Source organism: Cricetulus griseus, chromosome 3, assembly GCF_003668045.3.
Source record: "Cricetulus griseus strain 17A/GY chromosome 3, alternate assembly CriGri-PICRH-1.0, whole genome shotgun sequence".
NCBI classification, from domain to species: Eukaryota; Metazoa; Chordata; class Mammalia; order Rodentia; family Cricetidae; genus Cricetulus; species Cricetulus griseus.
Window position 1 is genome coordinate 270425932 of NC_048596.1, and position 17288 is coordinate 270443219.

The 17288-nt window shown below is 46.6% G+C and overlaps 1 protein-coding gene across 1 annotated transcript in view; it reads right to left on the bottom strand.

The window, feature by feature from the left end:
• Positions 1–17288, bottom strand: part of Shc3 (SHC adaptor protein 3) — a 135115-nt gene that overhangs the window by 42390 nt on the left and 75437 nt on the right. The window contains exons 3-6 of the mRNA XM_027409914.2: positions 15695–15758; positions 12726–12845; positions 8854–8907; positions 1843–1894 (exon numbers count right to left, since the gene is read on the bottom strand). Of these exons, the coding sequence (XP_027265715.1) occupies positions 1843–1894; positions 8854–8907; positions 12726–12845; positions 15695–15758 (290 nt within the window). The remainder of the gene's footprint in view (positions 1–1842; positions 1895–8853; positions 8908–12725; positions 12846–15694; positions 15759–17288) is intronic.

The following is a 17288-nucleotide window of genomic DNA, read 5'->3' on the forward strand; positions in this document are numbered from 1 at the left end:
TGTGCTCTCAGCCCTGGAAAAGCTATCCCAGGGTGGGTGCTGACTCCTGGACTCATGGGCCAATTAGCGTAGCCTACTTGGGGAATCCCAGGCCAGTGAGACTGCCTCAAAAAATAAGGTAGACAGTACCTGAGGAATTACACCCTATGTAGTCCTCTGGTCTTTACATACACACTCACACATGTGCACCTGCACACACACACACACACACACACACACACACACACAAACACACCTGTCTAACTGTCTCAGCTCAGTTCAGGAGAGGCATAGTGGTGATTCTAGACTAGGAACCTGTGCTGGGTTATCTATAGAAACCCGTCTGATTCTCTCCCTGACACCCTAAATGAAGACTTGTGAGGAGGCTCCAGTTTGCATGGGGAAGAACAGGAAGAACAAGCCAGACTTCCCCAAAGTCTCTACATTATCTTATGTCTTCAACTCCAAAACATCCCTGCTAGGAAGTCAGAACCGGCTGGGGGCCCGGGAGGGGAGACCCCCCCACATACTTACCATGGCAATGCCAATGTTGACAGCCAAGTTGGAAGCAGTTTGCCAAGATATTTGGCATATGAACTGTCTGCCACCTCCCGCTACTCTGCAAGAGCCTCTGGGACATGTCATATGCCAGCCACACAGCTACTGCCCCACTGCTGATAAAATACCTGGCTAAGCAGCTTAAGGAAGGAAGGGCTCATTTGGGCTTGCAGGTTGAGGGGACAGTCCATCACCTCAGGGCAGTCAGCCAGGGAGCCTGAGGCAGCTAGTCACATTTCATAGCTATGCAGAGAGAGATGACTGCTGGTGCTCAGGTCACTTTCTCTTTTTAATTTACTTCAGGGTTCCAGCCCATGGACGGTGCCACCCCCAGTAAGAGTGGGCCTTCAGTTAATCCAACCTGGGGACCCCCTTATAGAGGTACAGAGGTTTACCTACTAGGTGGTTCTAGGTGTTGTCGAGCTGACAATTAGTATTAAGGATCACGTATGATTTCTGCTCAAGGAAGAGAGCCGTGAAGAAGGGTTGGAAGAAGCCCTGCACCCCATCCCAAATTAATCGGCCCCTGTTGATTGCCCTGAATGTATATCCAAAATACAGGTTTGGGAGGAGGCTGGCAAAACAGAGTGTTAGGTATCATGTGTATTGGGGGCTTTTGTTGCTGTCATTTGTTTGTTTGTTTTACAAGAGAGAAAATATGTCTGTGAGTATGCAAGCAAAGTGAAAACAAAAACCAGCTGCTGGCACGCAGGACAAAGGCTAAGAGGAAGGAACCAGTCTGCAGTGTAGGGAAGAGCTGCTCTGCACAGTAACAGATTCTACTGGGTTTTGCCAATGACTTTTCATATGTAGCTGTGGCATGAGTCACCAGGAGCTGCCTAGTGTCCAAGGGTAGTCACCCAGAGTCCGCCGCCACCCTGAGTGTGTTATTATCCACCCTGGTTTTGTAAAGGGCATCCCTTCCTCAGCCTGTACCTGTGTCCCCAGTAGCAGGAGACAGGACAGTGTACACACACCGGGTGAGGCTGGTCAGGAGGATGAGCAGGTGTAGAGTTTCCCAGACACACCTGAGGCCACTATCAGAGCACCAGGTGAGAGAGGTGATGTGTGACTTGGGTATCCCAAACCACGGCCATCCTAACACAGGTGCAAGTTTGGCACTCAGCTCCCAGTAGGCTCTCTCTCAGCCAGGTGACAAGCTATGCTTGCAGGCCTCAATTAGCCTTAATCGTGTCACGTGACATGTGCTCATTTGCTAGAACTGGGATAATGAGGAGCATCTGGTTCACACATCCAGCCTGGCTTCACACAAGCGAGTGATTAAATGGGTCGAGCATTGCTTACCTCTGCGATTAACAGGGTCCTTAGCGACATAGGCGACATAGTCTGTTGTGTCCTGTGGAAGGAAAAGGAGACATTTGTATCACTCATCACAGCAAGAGGGAGGACCATGGGGATGCAGGCACAGCACGGTAAGTACCCGTTCATCTGTCACACAGCCGAGAATCGGGGTTGGAAGGGAAGTAAATGGACCAGAGCTTTCCTAGTGTGTGAGAGCCTGAGCTCCTCAGTACAGAGAGATGAAGGAAGGAAGGAAGGGAAGGAGGGAGGAAGGGAGGAAGGGTCATATACTAGATACAAAATGAAACCAAATGGGCCTGGTTTGAGGCAGGTCCTCAAACTTGGGTGTGGCTGAAAAATCCACAGAGATCTGAGCGTGGTCTGGGCAGAGGAATCAGGATCAGCTGGGGCAGACATCACTAAACAAGCCCCTGGGTGTGCATGCCGCCTGTCTGTGCCCATACTCAGAGCAGCCAGGGTGACAGGCACCTGACCTCCCTGTGGCAGTTCTTCTGGGAGACTTTCAGAACTGGTTCTTGAGTAGCATTGGTGCATCTGACTTAGCTGGTTTGGATTTGAGACCTGACCTTGGGGACCTTTTTAAAGCTCATAGGCACACTAGTGTGAACCAAAGTCAAGACGCAAGGCTGCCAGTGATGGGCATGTGAGCTGTCCTCAGATGTCAGTTCCCATGAAAATCCCCGAAAGCCTTAAGAAAAACTGGCTGTACCCCAGTTTTCCATCTGGACCCCCAAACTGGACTACTGATAAGTTCCCAGCAGCTGTGAGGTTACAGACTATATTCTGAGAACTGATTGTTGGGGAAATACTAGGGTGGGTGTTTAAAGACTAGACACTCACAGTAGGCAAGATAAGAATTGGCCTAGCTGTTAATTCTGTATCTTGAATTACAGATGAGGGGAGAGAGAAAGCGTAGTGGCAACAATACTGTGGAGTTTGATGCGGCCGTGAAGAATGACGTCTCCTTTCCAGGAAAACAGATGGAATTGGAAGTCATTCTATGAAGTGAAGTAAGAGTCAGAAAGACTCATAGGTCAAGGCTGAAAAACCGAAAGACACAAAAGTCGAAGAGGGCAACAAGGAAAAGGAGGGGCGGGAGGAGAGAGTAAGGTTCATGAATGCCATCAAAGTGTGTCATATACATACAGGAAACTGTCACAATAAGCCTCATTATGTTAAACAATAGTGCATGGCTAATTTAAAGCATGGTAAATGGTTTTGTTTTGTTTTTTGTTTTTTGTTTTTTAAACATAGGCTGTATTTAGAAGCCTCACCCCTCAGTGTGAAATGAGTTTCCTCACCAGCCTTTTGAGGCCTTGATGGTCTGCCAAGGCAGCCTGCATCTACTCACTTCTGAACAAGCAGCCGGGGACCTGGTCATTTTCTTAATTCTTTTTAAAGCATTGTTGTCTTTAGTATTTCAACTCTCTCTCTCTCTCTCTCTCTCTCTCTCTCTCTCTCTCTCTCTCTCTCTCTGTGTGTGTGTGTGTGTGTGTGTGTGTGTGTGTTGAGCAAAACCATACAGCTTTACATCCACAGTCAGGAGCAGGGAGAGAGGACAAATTCATGGTTCTTTGCTTGCTTCCTTCTGCTCAGCTTGAGGTCTTCTGTCTTATACTGTTCAGAAACCCCGCCTAAGGAATGCGCCACCCACAGTGGTCTGCCTTTTCCTACCCTGTTGGGAGCCATACAGCTTGGCATGAACCTTTAGGCCAAACTTGGCAGGCCACAGGGTTATAGAACTGTCTTTTGATTATAAATAGCTTCTAGAAGCATGAGCACCCAGAAGGAACAACATGACCCAGATGTCAATCCTTTGTTCCAACCACAGACCCACTTACCAAGGCAACCCTCCCTCTCCCCACCACTTACCTAGGCAACCCTCCCTCTCCCCACCACTTACCTAGGCAAGCCTCCCTCTCCCCACCACTTACCTAGGTAACCCTCCTTCACCCCACCACCCATGAACTTTTTACCCTGCCAATATCCTCCTTCTATAGTTTTCTGACATCCTGCTTGAACTAACACCTAGCTCTTGGTCTTTTCTCCCCCTCCCCTTTACCCCATACTACTGACTATATAAGCTAGCCTGGAAAAAATAAACTTTGCCACTTGATCAGAATCCTGTCTTGTGGTCATTCTCTCCCATCTCTTGTCCCCATTCCCCTCCCTGGACTTCTTGCCCTAGGTTGCCATCCCATGGGTCGGGACAACTACACTACCCCACAGGCCAATCTGTCAGTCGAGGCTCTCTCTTCCCAAATGATTCTGGGTGGTGGCAAATTGATGGTTAAAACTAACGAGCACACGGGCACCACCCCTCAGAGGGCAGCTTGAAAGGACAGCCTGTTTTTGTAGTTATTTTTCAAAGCTTATGCTCCAAGGGGCTTCAAGCCCATCTACTGTGCCTTCTGTCTGAGTGGCAGTGGTCTGTGCTGACCTGTACTGTTCCATCCATGAGGAAGTATCCTCTCCCTCTTAAAAGAGATCCAGAAAATACAACGGAAGAGTGGAGAGGAGAGTGGGGATGTGGGGAGGAAGGAAGGGGGCAGGGAGCCCTCCAAGATTTCCAGAGAACAGAGGCATGGAGACTTTTCCAGTGGTAGAGAGAGACAAAGGAACCCTTGTCTCCAAGGCTCATCTGAGAGGAGTCTGTTTCCTGGTCTTTAATACTTCACAGACCGGCAAGAGAAAGGACAGGAAGACTATAAAACGGCCTCTATTCAATCCCATGGAGGGACATCTTCTAAGATTTGAAGCTGTTGGCAAAAATATGGATTGGAGCATATAGCTTTTCACTTTCCTCCCAGACTCATGGGATGTCACAACTCTCCTTAAGAAGCTTCAGGAATATCTTACCCAGAAGCCCAGAGCCCTGGAGCTTTGGAGCCACCATGTCCTTGAGTTGGTTCTGAGCACAGTTACAGAGTCAAGACTGAGGTCACAGACAACTTTCCCACATTATAGGAGCTGGGGTTTTTCAAGAAGCAGAGTAGATGCCTTTGCCCCCAGTTGACCCAAATTGCTGTCACTTTTGTGCCTAAGGTTGCATGCTGAAGGGTGTGTTTGAATAGAAGAAATTAGCAGAGGAACCAAACCACCTGGGGACTGTAGTAGAGGAGCTACTGTCCCCAAAAGGCACTAGTCACCCTGGAAGCCAGCTTAGAGATGCATGGCAGGTGAGGTGGGGGCGGGGGAGGGTGATGGGGAGGGTGGCATTTAGTTTTAACAAACTCTCTTTGTGGTACATTAACAGAACTACATGTGATGAGCTTCACAGCCTTCTTTCGTGACTTCCAAATTTGATGGGGGTTTAGAGTTCACGGAAACTGTACACACATGAGTCTATTGTTTCATTTTATGTAGCTAGAGAGCAAAATTAGCCCTCATCGGCACCAGTGGTTCATACAAGGAAGTCCTATTTTTTTTTTTTAAGGGGAGCAGTTCTTTCTCTAGTCTAAGAAACTACATAGTGACTGGGGAAGGGAGGCCCAGGAGGATATGACATCCATCTCTCAGATGGCTCATGGCCAAGCTAGGAAATGACCACTCTGTTGCCAATCTTGATCTTACCTGGCATCTGCTCCTAGTGGATCGGGATTCAGAACAGTGTTCTTGGCAGTGCCCAGTGGACACACTCAGTTCCAGAGAAGAGGCTGTGGGGATCTTATTCTGTAGTTATTCCATTTCTTTTCTCAGTCACCAAGACCCTCTGGGCCAGGTCATTGGTCAGGCATCCTCTTGGGAATCTTTGTATGTATGCAGGGAGGGGGCATCCTCCTCAGGTGTCAGGGGAGGTGGGGGACAACCTCAGGTGTCAGGGAAGGTGGGGGGACAACCTCAGGTCTCAGGGGAGGTGGGGGACAACCTCAGGTGTCATTCTTCGGGCCTTTATTTTGAGAAGGGGTCTCTCGATGACATCTGGAGCTCACCAATTAAGCTAGATATGATCCTCCTGTCTCTGCCTCCCCAGTGCCAGGATTACAAGTGTACATCTTTTCATATGGGTTCTGGAGGTCTGAAATCAGGCCCTCATGCTGGTATGAAAAGCACTTTACTTTTGGTAATCTCCCAATACCAGGAGTTGGGGTACGTTGTCAACACTACATGTTCCTTTTTGGAAAGACAGATTAATAGTGTTTGTCTTTTTTATCTGTTTCCAGCTGGGTGAACCGATGAGACACAGAGCAAAAGTGTACACTTAGCAAGACAATAGGATCTCAGAATTGTGTTGTTTTGTCTTTTGAGACAAGCTTTGTAGCCCAGGCTAGTCTGAACTTCACAATATTCCTGCGTCAACTCCTATGTGTCTCATTATACCTGGATCATGACAGTTTCTGTATAAGGAAAAAATTACAGAAAATGTTAGATAGTATAGATCATATCCTATGTCACCAAATGTTGTCAGTCTTTTTTTTTTTTTTTAGGACAGGTCTCAGTATGCAGACCAAACTAGCCACTGGCCTAAAACTCAGAGTTCCTCTGCACCCTGGATGCTGACATTAAAGGTACACATCATAGTCATTTGTTCTTTTCTTTCCAGAAGAAATAATGAAAAATTTGAAAGTTTATAGTCTTGAGCATATCCTGGAAAAATGAAGCATTTTTAACAGAAGACAATGTATTTGGTTTTCCAAGATCTCCCTGTGTGTACCTCTGATCATATTAGCACTAATACATGATTTCAGAGGATTTCCAGGAAGAGGAGCCATTTAGGCAAATGAGAACTGGGTGGCCACCAATTTTTAAGACACTGTGGTTGCACCACTGCACTGCCACCAGTCAACTACTGCAAGCCACTTTGAACTAGAGATGAAGGGATACAGATGTAGGTCTTGGTCTGGGTGTGTGGGGGACTCAAGCAAGTGGGGCATGAGTTACATGCACACGAGGCATTGCTGTGCTTGGGGTCTAAGCTGTCCTCCAAAACTGTTCCTGTGAGGAAGGCTTGGCCCCAACTGGTGACCCCATCATTGGTAGGTGATTGATCATGAGGGGGATTGATCATCTCAAACATGGATAGATTTCCAGGGGAATTGATAGTGTGGTGGTTGATTTTAACTGTCAAACTTGACACACCCCAGAACCACCTGAATAAGGAGCCTCAATTAAGAATCCATCCAGATCAGGTTGGCCTGTGGGGATGTCTGTAGGGGGTTGCTTTGGTTATTAATTGGATTAGGAAGAAACAGCTCTTTCACTTTGACTTTCAAAGTGTGCAAACACCATTTCTTTGATGGTATCATTCCCAGGTTTTGGGACCCAGACTGTGTGGGGAAAGAAGGAGCTAGCTGATGCTAAGCAAGGAGTACTTGGTTAGTAGTCACTCGGTACTCAGCTACTTCAGCTCTTGGCTGTAGATGAGGTGTGACCCGATGTCTCAAGCACCTTCCACTGTGACTCCCCTGAAATTGTGAGCTAAAATAAGCCCTTTCCCCTTTCAGCTGCTTTTGCCAGGGCATTTTATCACAGCAGCAGACATGAGCCTAGGACAGATGACATCATTGGAAGGTGATAGAACTAGGAAGTACAGCCTGGTTAGAGGACGTAGGTCACCGGGGACAGACCTTCAAAGGGTCTGCCCTGTCTTCATCCCATTTTGTTTCTGCTTCCTGGCTCTCTCAAAGTGAACAGCCTTTTCCTCCACATGTGCGTCTCTGGGATACCCTCCCCTGCCTGGCTTCAAGTGCAAAACAGCAGACCCAGATGACCTCAGGCTGGCACTTGTGAACCAAAATAATCCTTTCCCTCATTTAAATTGATTTTTCTCACGTATGTCTCACAGTGATGACAAAAAAAAAATCTGTCAAATATAGACATGATCTTGAGAAATGTCCCATGGGTGAACACACAAGAAGATTTTCACCGTCTAAATCTCCATCTTAGTGAGAGAGTTTATGTTTCAATGAGGTATAAAAAAAAAAAAAAAACAACACTAGAAAGACAAGAAAGACATGGCCAGGGAGGGATAGAATAAAAGGAAAAGCATCGTTGGGAGACCTTTGAAAACAATATCCTACGTGAAAAGGGCCCAAACCACTGGCACCAAAAAAAAAAGTAAAAAGGATATCTTAAGTTATAGAATTTTTTGTCATTTGAATGAACTTGGGTTAAAAATATTCCTCATCCCATTACCCTGCTTTTAATTTTTTGTCCGTAGCCACTGAAAACTTTACCCAGAACAATGAAAATTATCATGATGACATGTGGAAGGAACCTTTCTCCCTATCCTTGCTGGGAGGAGTCAGGCTCATTTCCTTCCTCCTCCCTCAGTGTCCTGCTCCCTTGCCTGTTATCTGCTCATTTTTGAGGTGGTTTTTGGAGATGTGGTAGGAAAACAAGCAAGGAAAGCAAGATGGGTCAGACACGGGAGCTGTGGATCCCTCCCATGGAGGCCATGCTTCTAGAACTCTTGATACTTTGTGGCTGAAAACTGATGGTGGTAGAGCGTGGTCACAGGTTACCCCTCCCCACACCTGATAGCAACTTAGGTGATAAAGGGCTGTGAAGTGACATCTTAACAGTAGAGTGATTGGTGACTCTTGGCCCTCTGCTCAGTTTTAATACAGAGAAATGAAAGGGGAGGAGGAGAGGGGGTGGGGAAGGGAAGCAGGGCACGGGGAGCGAGGACTTCTGAGACCAAGAGGGATAAACAGTTGGGATCACAGCTTTGGGGGTTATGACTACTTGCAAATTTTTATTGATGAATATTTTGTCTTATAAAACACTATTTACTCGAAAGAAGTGTATAGAACTTGTTTTTCCGGGGCACTACGATTCTTTGGAGCACATGCACTTTATCAGAATAGAATTCTCACCAGAATGAAACCGCCCTGGTCCTAAAACTAGACTGTTACCAGAACAGTAAATTGGGGTTTCACTATAATCAGCATAAAACACTTTTGTGCCGTGTCCTCAAGGGCGCATTTTAAAGCAGGGTTTCTTCTCAGAAGTTCCCAGCAAGGACAAGAGAAACAAGCCAAGGCCACTCACCGGGTCGCCTCCTGAGGCGAAGGAGATGGATTGCATGTGGTGGTTCGCTATGATCTGCCAGGGTGGAGACAAGAGATGAGAGGAGCCGTTAGCGCTGCCCCACGTGCTGCAGAGCCCGCCTGGCTGGCAGGCCACACAAATGACAACATTTCCTGAAAACCTCCCCCAGTCCGCCACAACTGTAAAACACTGAGACCGTAGGTCACCTGCCCACACTGTGCACGGCCTGATGGCTACCGTCTCTCTGGTTGACCATTTGAAAGCCTCATTACTCCTCCAGTGGGAAGCCCGTTTTACAGGCACAGAGCATGAGCCCAGAGGGACCAAGAGGCTTGTTCAAAGAAAGAAGTGTAGTGATTCCAGATCTGTGAAGTCAAGGCTCCACCCTGAGGCCAGCATCTCAACGACTGGACTTCTCCAGGACTTATAACCAGGGAGACCTGAGTTCAATCCCCCAAACCCATGTGACTAAGAACTGGGTGTGGTGGTTACAATCCCAGCACTGGGAAGGAAAAGATGGGTGGATCCCTGGGCCTAGCTGGACCAGCGGGCAAGCTGAATCAGCAGGTTTCTGACCAATGAGAGGCCCTGAATCAACCAGCATTCACTGCTTGATAGACAACAGCTGAGGTTGACCTATGACCGCCACACATATGCACACATATGTGCATAGACACCCATACACATTTGTGTATGTCCTTCACACAAATATATGCCACATACATGTACACACACACACACACACAAAGTAGGAAAAAAATACATCATACCAAAACATTACAACTTGTAGTTTCTGCTTCTCCAAACACCAGAGCCAAGACTGGGGGAGTGTGGCCTGTTTCACTCCATCCCTCTCATATCAGGTGTATATAAATCAGAAGGCCAGCAACCAAGAATTACAGTCCTCTCATAATCCACTGGTTTAAAGACCAGGGGTCCGTCCATATTTGTCTTCAAAATGGAAAATTTCCATCAGGTTTGTAAGCTGCAGCATCCGTGGAATTCAGTAGACACAGAGTGAATTAGAAGCTGCCCTAAATTCTAAAAGCTATGTAAGTCCTGCCTGCTATTTTTATCTTTTAAAGACAATGTAATGACATTGAAGAAAAGTTCTTGTGTGGAAAGGAGCTCCCAGCTCCATCCCAACACAGCCAGGTTTATTTCTGAGCCGTGCCCTCCACCCTTGTCCCTCAGCTCTTGTCACCCAGCAGACAGTGGGTCACAGAACATCAGAGAGAATTTGTGCTCCTGAAAACTCGGAATAAAATATCATTATAGGATAAAATTTTAAATATTTTAAAATGCCGACTTTGGCTGTTGACATTTGCAAAACCTCAATCTAGAGAAACCTGAGGGTTTAAGAGAATACAAAACAGTGAGACTGCTGGCTGGCCTGTGCCCAAGCCCCAGGCGACTAACTAATAATAGTTGCCCTAGAATCCTGCTACCTGCTGGCAAACAGCTTCGGAACGAATGATAAGGCAACCGAATCCCCAACAGAACACGAGGACTTTGGTGTCTCGTAGCCCAGGCTGATCTGGATTCAAGTCACTGAGGATGGCCTTGAACTTCTGATCCTCCCAACCTACCTGCCTACTGCTTGGAATACAGCTGTGCCTGCCATGCCCAGCATAAGTTCCTAGTGCTGCAGTTTTGTGTGTTTAACTTTTGTTTATTTAAGGAGCTGGCTCAGTTGATAAATTGGCTGTCACACAAGCATGAGGACCTGAGTTTGATTCCCAAGAACACATGAAAAAACTGGGAATGGAACCTGTAATCCCAACTCTGCAGAGCTAGAGAGAGGATTCCTGGGGTCCACTAGCCAGACAGTCTTGGCAAATCTGTAGACTCCAGACAAGTGAGAAACCCTGTTTCAAAAAATCAAGGTGATAGTATCTGACAATCTTCAGATGAAGTTGTCATCTGGTTCACACACACACACACACACACACACACACACACACACACACACACACACACACACACAAAATACACCTTATGCACAAACACATGCGCGCGCGCGCGCACACACACACACACACACACACCAACTCTAAACCTGGGGTTTGGAAATTAAATTAGAAGCTATAATTTAGAAAAAAAAAGTCTAAGTCAAACTTGGCCAAGTCGCTATGTGATCACTATCCTGACTGCCTATCACCCCTCCAAGAGGGTGGGGGATCTGAGCCCAGCATTCTGTTCAGTGCAGCACTGCAGCTGTCAATCTGTGGTTCGAGACCCCTTTGGGGGTCACATACAGATATCCTGCATTTCAGATATTTATGTTACAAATCATAACGGTGGCAAAATTGAGTTATGAAATAGCAATAAAACAATTTTCTGGTTGGGGTCACCACATCACAAGGAACTGTATTAAAGGTCACAGCGTCGGGAAGGTTGGGAGCCACTGCTGCAGTTTCTTCCTCCTCTGCCGATTCCAGCCCTGTCCCTCTATTTGAACTTCAACATCATGGGGTGGGTGCTGGGTGGAGAAGGCAGGGCTTTTGCTTTCTCTATTTGCTACAGTGGGGACCTCAGGAAACAGGAAAGGCACAGCCATATACTTTACTGATGACGAGGACTGTCCTGTATCAACCTGGCCGGCAGCCCCTGGGTGTTGGGGAAACTGCACTAAGACCTGCCTAATACATGGCAGAGGAATGAGAACTGGACACCTAAATAGACCCAACTTGGATCATACCAAGGTGGAGCAGGGCCTCAGGACCAGCTATGCTAGCATTATCCTTACTGGACCTTCTTTGTAAAGAGAGAATGGGCAAGGAGGGTGGAGTGGTACAGCCCAGGGACCCCTAGAGGTGAGCGGCCCATGTGCACAGAGGCCAGATTCCAGTTGGCATGACTATCTTGAGCCTAGTGTATCAGCCTCCATGAGCAGCTGCAGCTCAACTTAAGACAACCTAGGAAAGGCTATATTGACTAGACTTCCCAGATCCACAGCCTCAAGAACTGGTTAGTCCAACCCTTAGAACATAATAGGAAAAGACAAGGGGTACCAGTGGGTCCCTGGAAGATAAAAGGGTAGAATAGGAAGTTGTAGTCAGATATGCCTCAACAAGGCCCTGATATGGCTCATCTGTGCATTAAATCTAACTAATTTGTCTCTGCATCTTGGGGATAGATGGTTGGTAGATAGATGGATAGATAGATAGATAGATACATACATACATACATACATGCATACATACATGCATACATACATGATAGATGATAGATATAGATAAATCCATATATACATACATGCATACATACATGATGATGATGATAGATAGATAGATAGATAGATAGATAGATAGATAGACAGACAGACAGACAGACCTAAAACATAGTCAGCACACAGAAGTACAACCATCCTACCTGGAATTTGTCTTTGTAAGTGTGGCTATGTTGCCTAGGTCATTCTACTCTGTCTACACTGTAGATATGCACAGTTCCTCAACCCTGAGATTGGATGGACTATATGAGGCTCCAACATAAGACACCATAAGGAAGAAAACTCCTGTCTAGCAAACTATAGCACACTATGCACCCCAAGGAAGCTAAGATTAAAATACAGCCCATAAAACTGATAAAGTGTGGCTATAAAACAAAGGCAGACACCAAGACATTTGCACAGACATCATTTCTTTATATTATAAACACACGGACCAAGCAGACATCATTTGGATCAGAATTCCAGAGAACCACTCATCCATCTGTGGGTGGATTGTCAAAGTGGCCAAAGTTCAAGTTTAAGTGGCAAGCAGGTTCTGCATGGGTTCAGTAAGCTGAGGAGGAAGACCTGGTGATGTCCACCCTGGGAAGCCCTGGGGATGCCCACCCTCGGGCCCAGAGGGGCCTGGGAAGCCTCCAACCTGTTTGGAGTCGGGAGTGCGCAGATTCAGGCTGGCAGTGGAGATGGTCAAGGAGATGCTCATGCCTGCAAACTGGAGGTTGCTCTTCCCCAAGATGTTGGACAGCACTTTACTCGGAGGCTGTGAAATCCAAGGGTGATATTTTAGCTTTTGACCCAGACTGTCTGAACGGGTGAAGGCAGAGAGGCCAGTGTACCGCCACAGACTCTCACTGACTGCTCCTACCCACTGAGGTGCCAGCTGACAGACAAATGTAAAATGGAGGCGCTGGGAAAATAAGAGCCCACGCCAATATGCACATCCAGCAATAGGAGGTAGGAAAATATAAATGCCTAATATGGCAGTTTGGGCGGGGGGGGGGGGACTCCTCCTTGTCTTCCTGGTTGCCTTGACCATATGCCGGCATCTCCTGAGACTCAGATGTCAACCTGAAGAAACCACACAGCAGGGACATCATAACTTTGCAGACACACTAACCTTTTCTTGACACTTCAAGACTCAGACTGCCTCTTAGGGGAGTGAAAGTTGGATGGCACCAAGACTCAGGAGCAACCTCAGTAGGTCACCAGGCTCTCTCCTGAAGGGAGTCCTGTCCAGTCCTCACCTGGACAGTCCCATTAGACTGACAGCTCAGAGCCTGGGCAGGGTGGAGAGACAGGCTACTGTGTCCCTCAGACCCCTGGGCACATACTGAAGCCCTCTCTGGGTCACACTTTCCATTTGTTTCCATAGTCCTCTGCTCACTATGCCAAATAGCTCCTAACCAGCCGCACAGTTCTTTAATCCACTAGGAGAGAAAACGCAGCAACAAGAGCTGTCTAAAGTGGAATTGGGAAACGAGGAAGGTCACATCCCTCTGCTGAAGCTCAGACCACAGCATGTTCTGTGACTCAGATAAGAGGCCAAATCCAGACCTGCACACTGGCCTTGTACACCAACCTCTCAGTGGGGAGTAGCCTAGTTAATGAACCAATCAGAATGCATTTGCACTTTAGGGTGTCTGCCCAGCCAATGAACTGTCTCCAAAGACAACCTTTAATGGTAAGTCTCTATTTTAAAAGACTAAACCTCTGCTGAACTTACCTCTGGGGGTTGCCCTGGTTTGGCATTCCCATCTGCAGCTCTTTGCTTCTCAGATAGATGCTATTTCCTTTAGGATCCCTGCCATGCCAATTTTTTTCTTTTTCTTTTTATTTAACACTTCAAAAAAGCCCTTCAGAGAGCCCATCCCTCTGTGTGAGAGTCGGGTCAAGTGCATCTGGGCACAGCCTGGAAAGTTGCTGTTATCCCCATGTCTTCCCACCAAGAGAAAAATATGGGAACCACAAGACCTGTTAGGACCACCTGTTCTGAAAGATGATGGTCCTCCTTGCTGTTCCCAAGAGATACCTTGCTTCCTGTATTCAAGATTTGGGAGCTTTACTTAGTTCCCAGACCCCCCAGGGTACTGGCCATCATATAACCTGAGCTGTCAAGTTTTGTGCCCCAGGCCCAGTTGCCCTATAGGTTTTTGAATGTCCCCAGTTGTGAAGACAGAAGTGACTTGGAGCAAAAGCATCTGGAATGTGAAAGCTCAGCATAAGGATCTATAAGGTATGCTTTCCCACAAATCCCTTCTAGGTAGACAAAAGTCGTGATTGTGGGTGCTGAATTATTTATTTCTTAGATACTTAATGAGAGATAGATAGCTTAATTAAATATTTCCTTCTTTTTATTGATATATATGTATATACATATATATATATGTATCATATATGTACGTGTGTGTGTGAGTGTGTGTGTGTGTGTGTGTGTGTGTGTGTGTGTGAGTGCAAAGATGTGTGCATACATGTAGAGACTGAAGGTCATCAGGGGTCTTCCTGTAAAATTTTCTACCTTGTATTTGGAGAACAGAGTCTCCCAAAGACTCTGGAACATACCGATTCCACAACCCTGGCTAGTGAGTGAGCCCCAGCCAATGCTGGCCTGTCTCTTTCTCCAGTGCTGCAGTTACAGCCACATGCTGCCATGCCAGGCTTTTGACAGATGGTGGGGATGCAGACTCAGGTCTTTGCCAGCTGAGCTATCTTCCTAGCCCCCAGATATTTCCCCCTCCTAATCCAACCATATACCGAATGGAAAGTTCTAGAAGTATAGTTGAACACCCAGCCTCTGGAGCAGGTGGTCTGGCTTGACCATGGCCCCAGCTCCTATTCACATTGTGGTTTCTCAGCCCAAAGCCTCCGTTTTTGTCTTCTATAATAAATAGAGCTTTCCAGTGACATGGCTGAGCCAGCTCAGGAAAGCCGTTTATTATGTCTTCAGAAGTGTTACGAGCTGGCCACTAAGCACAGCTATTACTGAAAGTTAACATACACAAACTCACAACCACATAGATGGCATCTAAAGATGGTAAATACTTCTTGAGTCCTGGCTGTTTTTCTACCTGGTCCCATGCTATGTGAATCTGTGCACCTGAGTCCCATCTGCTGTACCTAAAGACAATACATACAACACAGAGAGGGGCTGCGACGTGGTTCTTCCTGACTCTTTCCAGGGACATTGTGTTGAAACTTGATGCATACACACATATTTATGCCACAGTAACTGGCATCATCACAAATTTAAGGTCCCCCTCCCAACCCCAGAATCCAGTTCTTAAGCATTTGCTAGCTTGTACTACTGGGGTAGCTGCTACACGTGTTGTTAGGTGTAGATGAATTCATGTTATGTAATGGGCTTAAGGGGATGCTTGGCCAGGTGTTGATTGGTATCACTGTCTCTAGGATTTAAGCCACATGAGTATCTACAACATTTGCTTGAGAGAGCCAGGGCAGGGTATTGTAGCCTTAGCTGGGTGCTTTCCCTTAAAAAGCAAGAAAGTCCAGGTCATGTAAGAAGACAGTGAACAGTTACGTGGGTGAAGGCATGGAGTATGGCCCTGAGAGGAGATGAAGGAGGAGACAGACACACAGTGAGGGCAACAGTACCTTTCTCTTCTTGAAGGCTCCTTTGGCACCTGGCACGGCTTCGCAGACACGGCTGATGGCTTCCCTGAGGGCAGGGAGAGATTCAGTTTATTACATGCCCGACAGAGTTATGCAACTCAGATAGTCTGCACTCAAAGGTCCAGAGGAAATAACTGCCTGCTTATTTTAGCATAGAAAATCGGCCCTCCAAGTGCCTCTCCTCCAACAAGCAGAATTAAGCCAAGCACTGGCAGGTCATCTTAAAACTTTTGCTATATTCTATCCTTCTTAGTGTGGTGGTGCCATGATCAATGCCACAGTTCCTTTTTCTTTTTCTTTGACATTTAACTAAGGTTTTGTTTTTTTAAAATCAGCACTTGATATGCACTCTTCCCAACGTTTTCTTTTAATTATGCCAATCACAAAGTCTTTAGAAATGTTCTTTCCGGTCAGAGCACCAGGAACAAGCCTTCCAGCCACCACAGCTCACTGAGATCCTTCTGAAGTGAGTTGGAAGGTCACTGGAGGAAACTTGATGTTCATTGTTTGATTCCCAGCTTCTGCAGTTTTAAGCACAGCCCACAAGCTGGGGCTAGAGCCCATTGGTGGACTGCTTGCCCAACACTTCTAAAGTCCAGTACCTCACAAAGCCAGGTTTGGTAGTACATACCAAAATCCTAGTAGGCGCAAGAGGACCAGAGGTTCAATGTTATCTTCACCTAAATGGTGAGTTTGAGACTAGCCTGGGATGCATGAGACCATGTCTCAAAAAATAAAAAATAAATAAATGAATACAGACAGACAGTCCCTGGCTTATCACTCAGCTTAGGGTTTTCTGGCTTTATGGTAGTGTGAAAGTGATTCATATTCAGTAGAAATCATACTTAGAATTTTTGACTCTAATCTTTATTTTAAGTTTCAAGTTCTAAAATATTTTAATTCTTGGTAAGTATGCATTCACTGTTCATATCGTAGTAGGTCAATGTATAGCACATAACACACTGATCAAGTCCAGCCTTCCTTGATCCATCTTCCACCAACACATGCAACACACACACACACACACACACACACACACACACACACACACACACACACGCAAAACTAAAGCCCTCTCTGCCAAGCTTGCATGTTCTACCAGGGTCTAAAAGTTCAGTATATTCTCCACAATCATTTTAATTTGCAGTGGGCTTAAAAGTCAAGGAACTGTTGTATTAAAAAAAATACAGAGAGTTTAAGAGGAGAAGGATGAGGCAGTGTTCAGGGCAGATGCACAGAACAGTATCAACTGTGCAGTTCTACATGCCAGGCATTGTCCCGAGTCAAAGAATGGGAGTGCCCAGTGTGGGAGACACTGATAGGGTCCAGTAGGGCAGTCAGTCGGTCTTACCCTGTGGGGGCTGGAGAACTTGGAATAGAGAAGAGTCCAGACAAGGAGGCTGTGGAGGTTCAAATGCAGGTGTGGCCGGAACTCCCATGACCTTGAAGACACCCACAGCTCAACCCGTGACTCACTGTAAGTGGAAGCGACTGGGAGAAGGGCTGAAGGTGGCTTCAAGTCAGCAATGCCTAAAGGAGCTGGAAAAACTCCTCAACTCCCACATAAAGAGGGGGG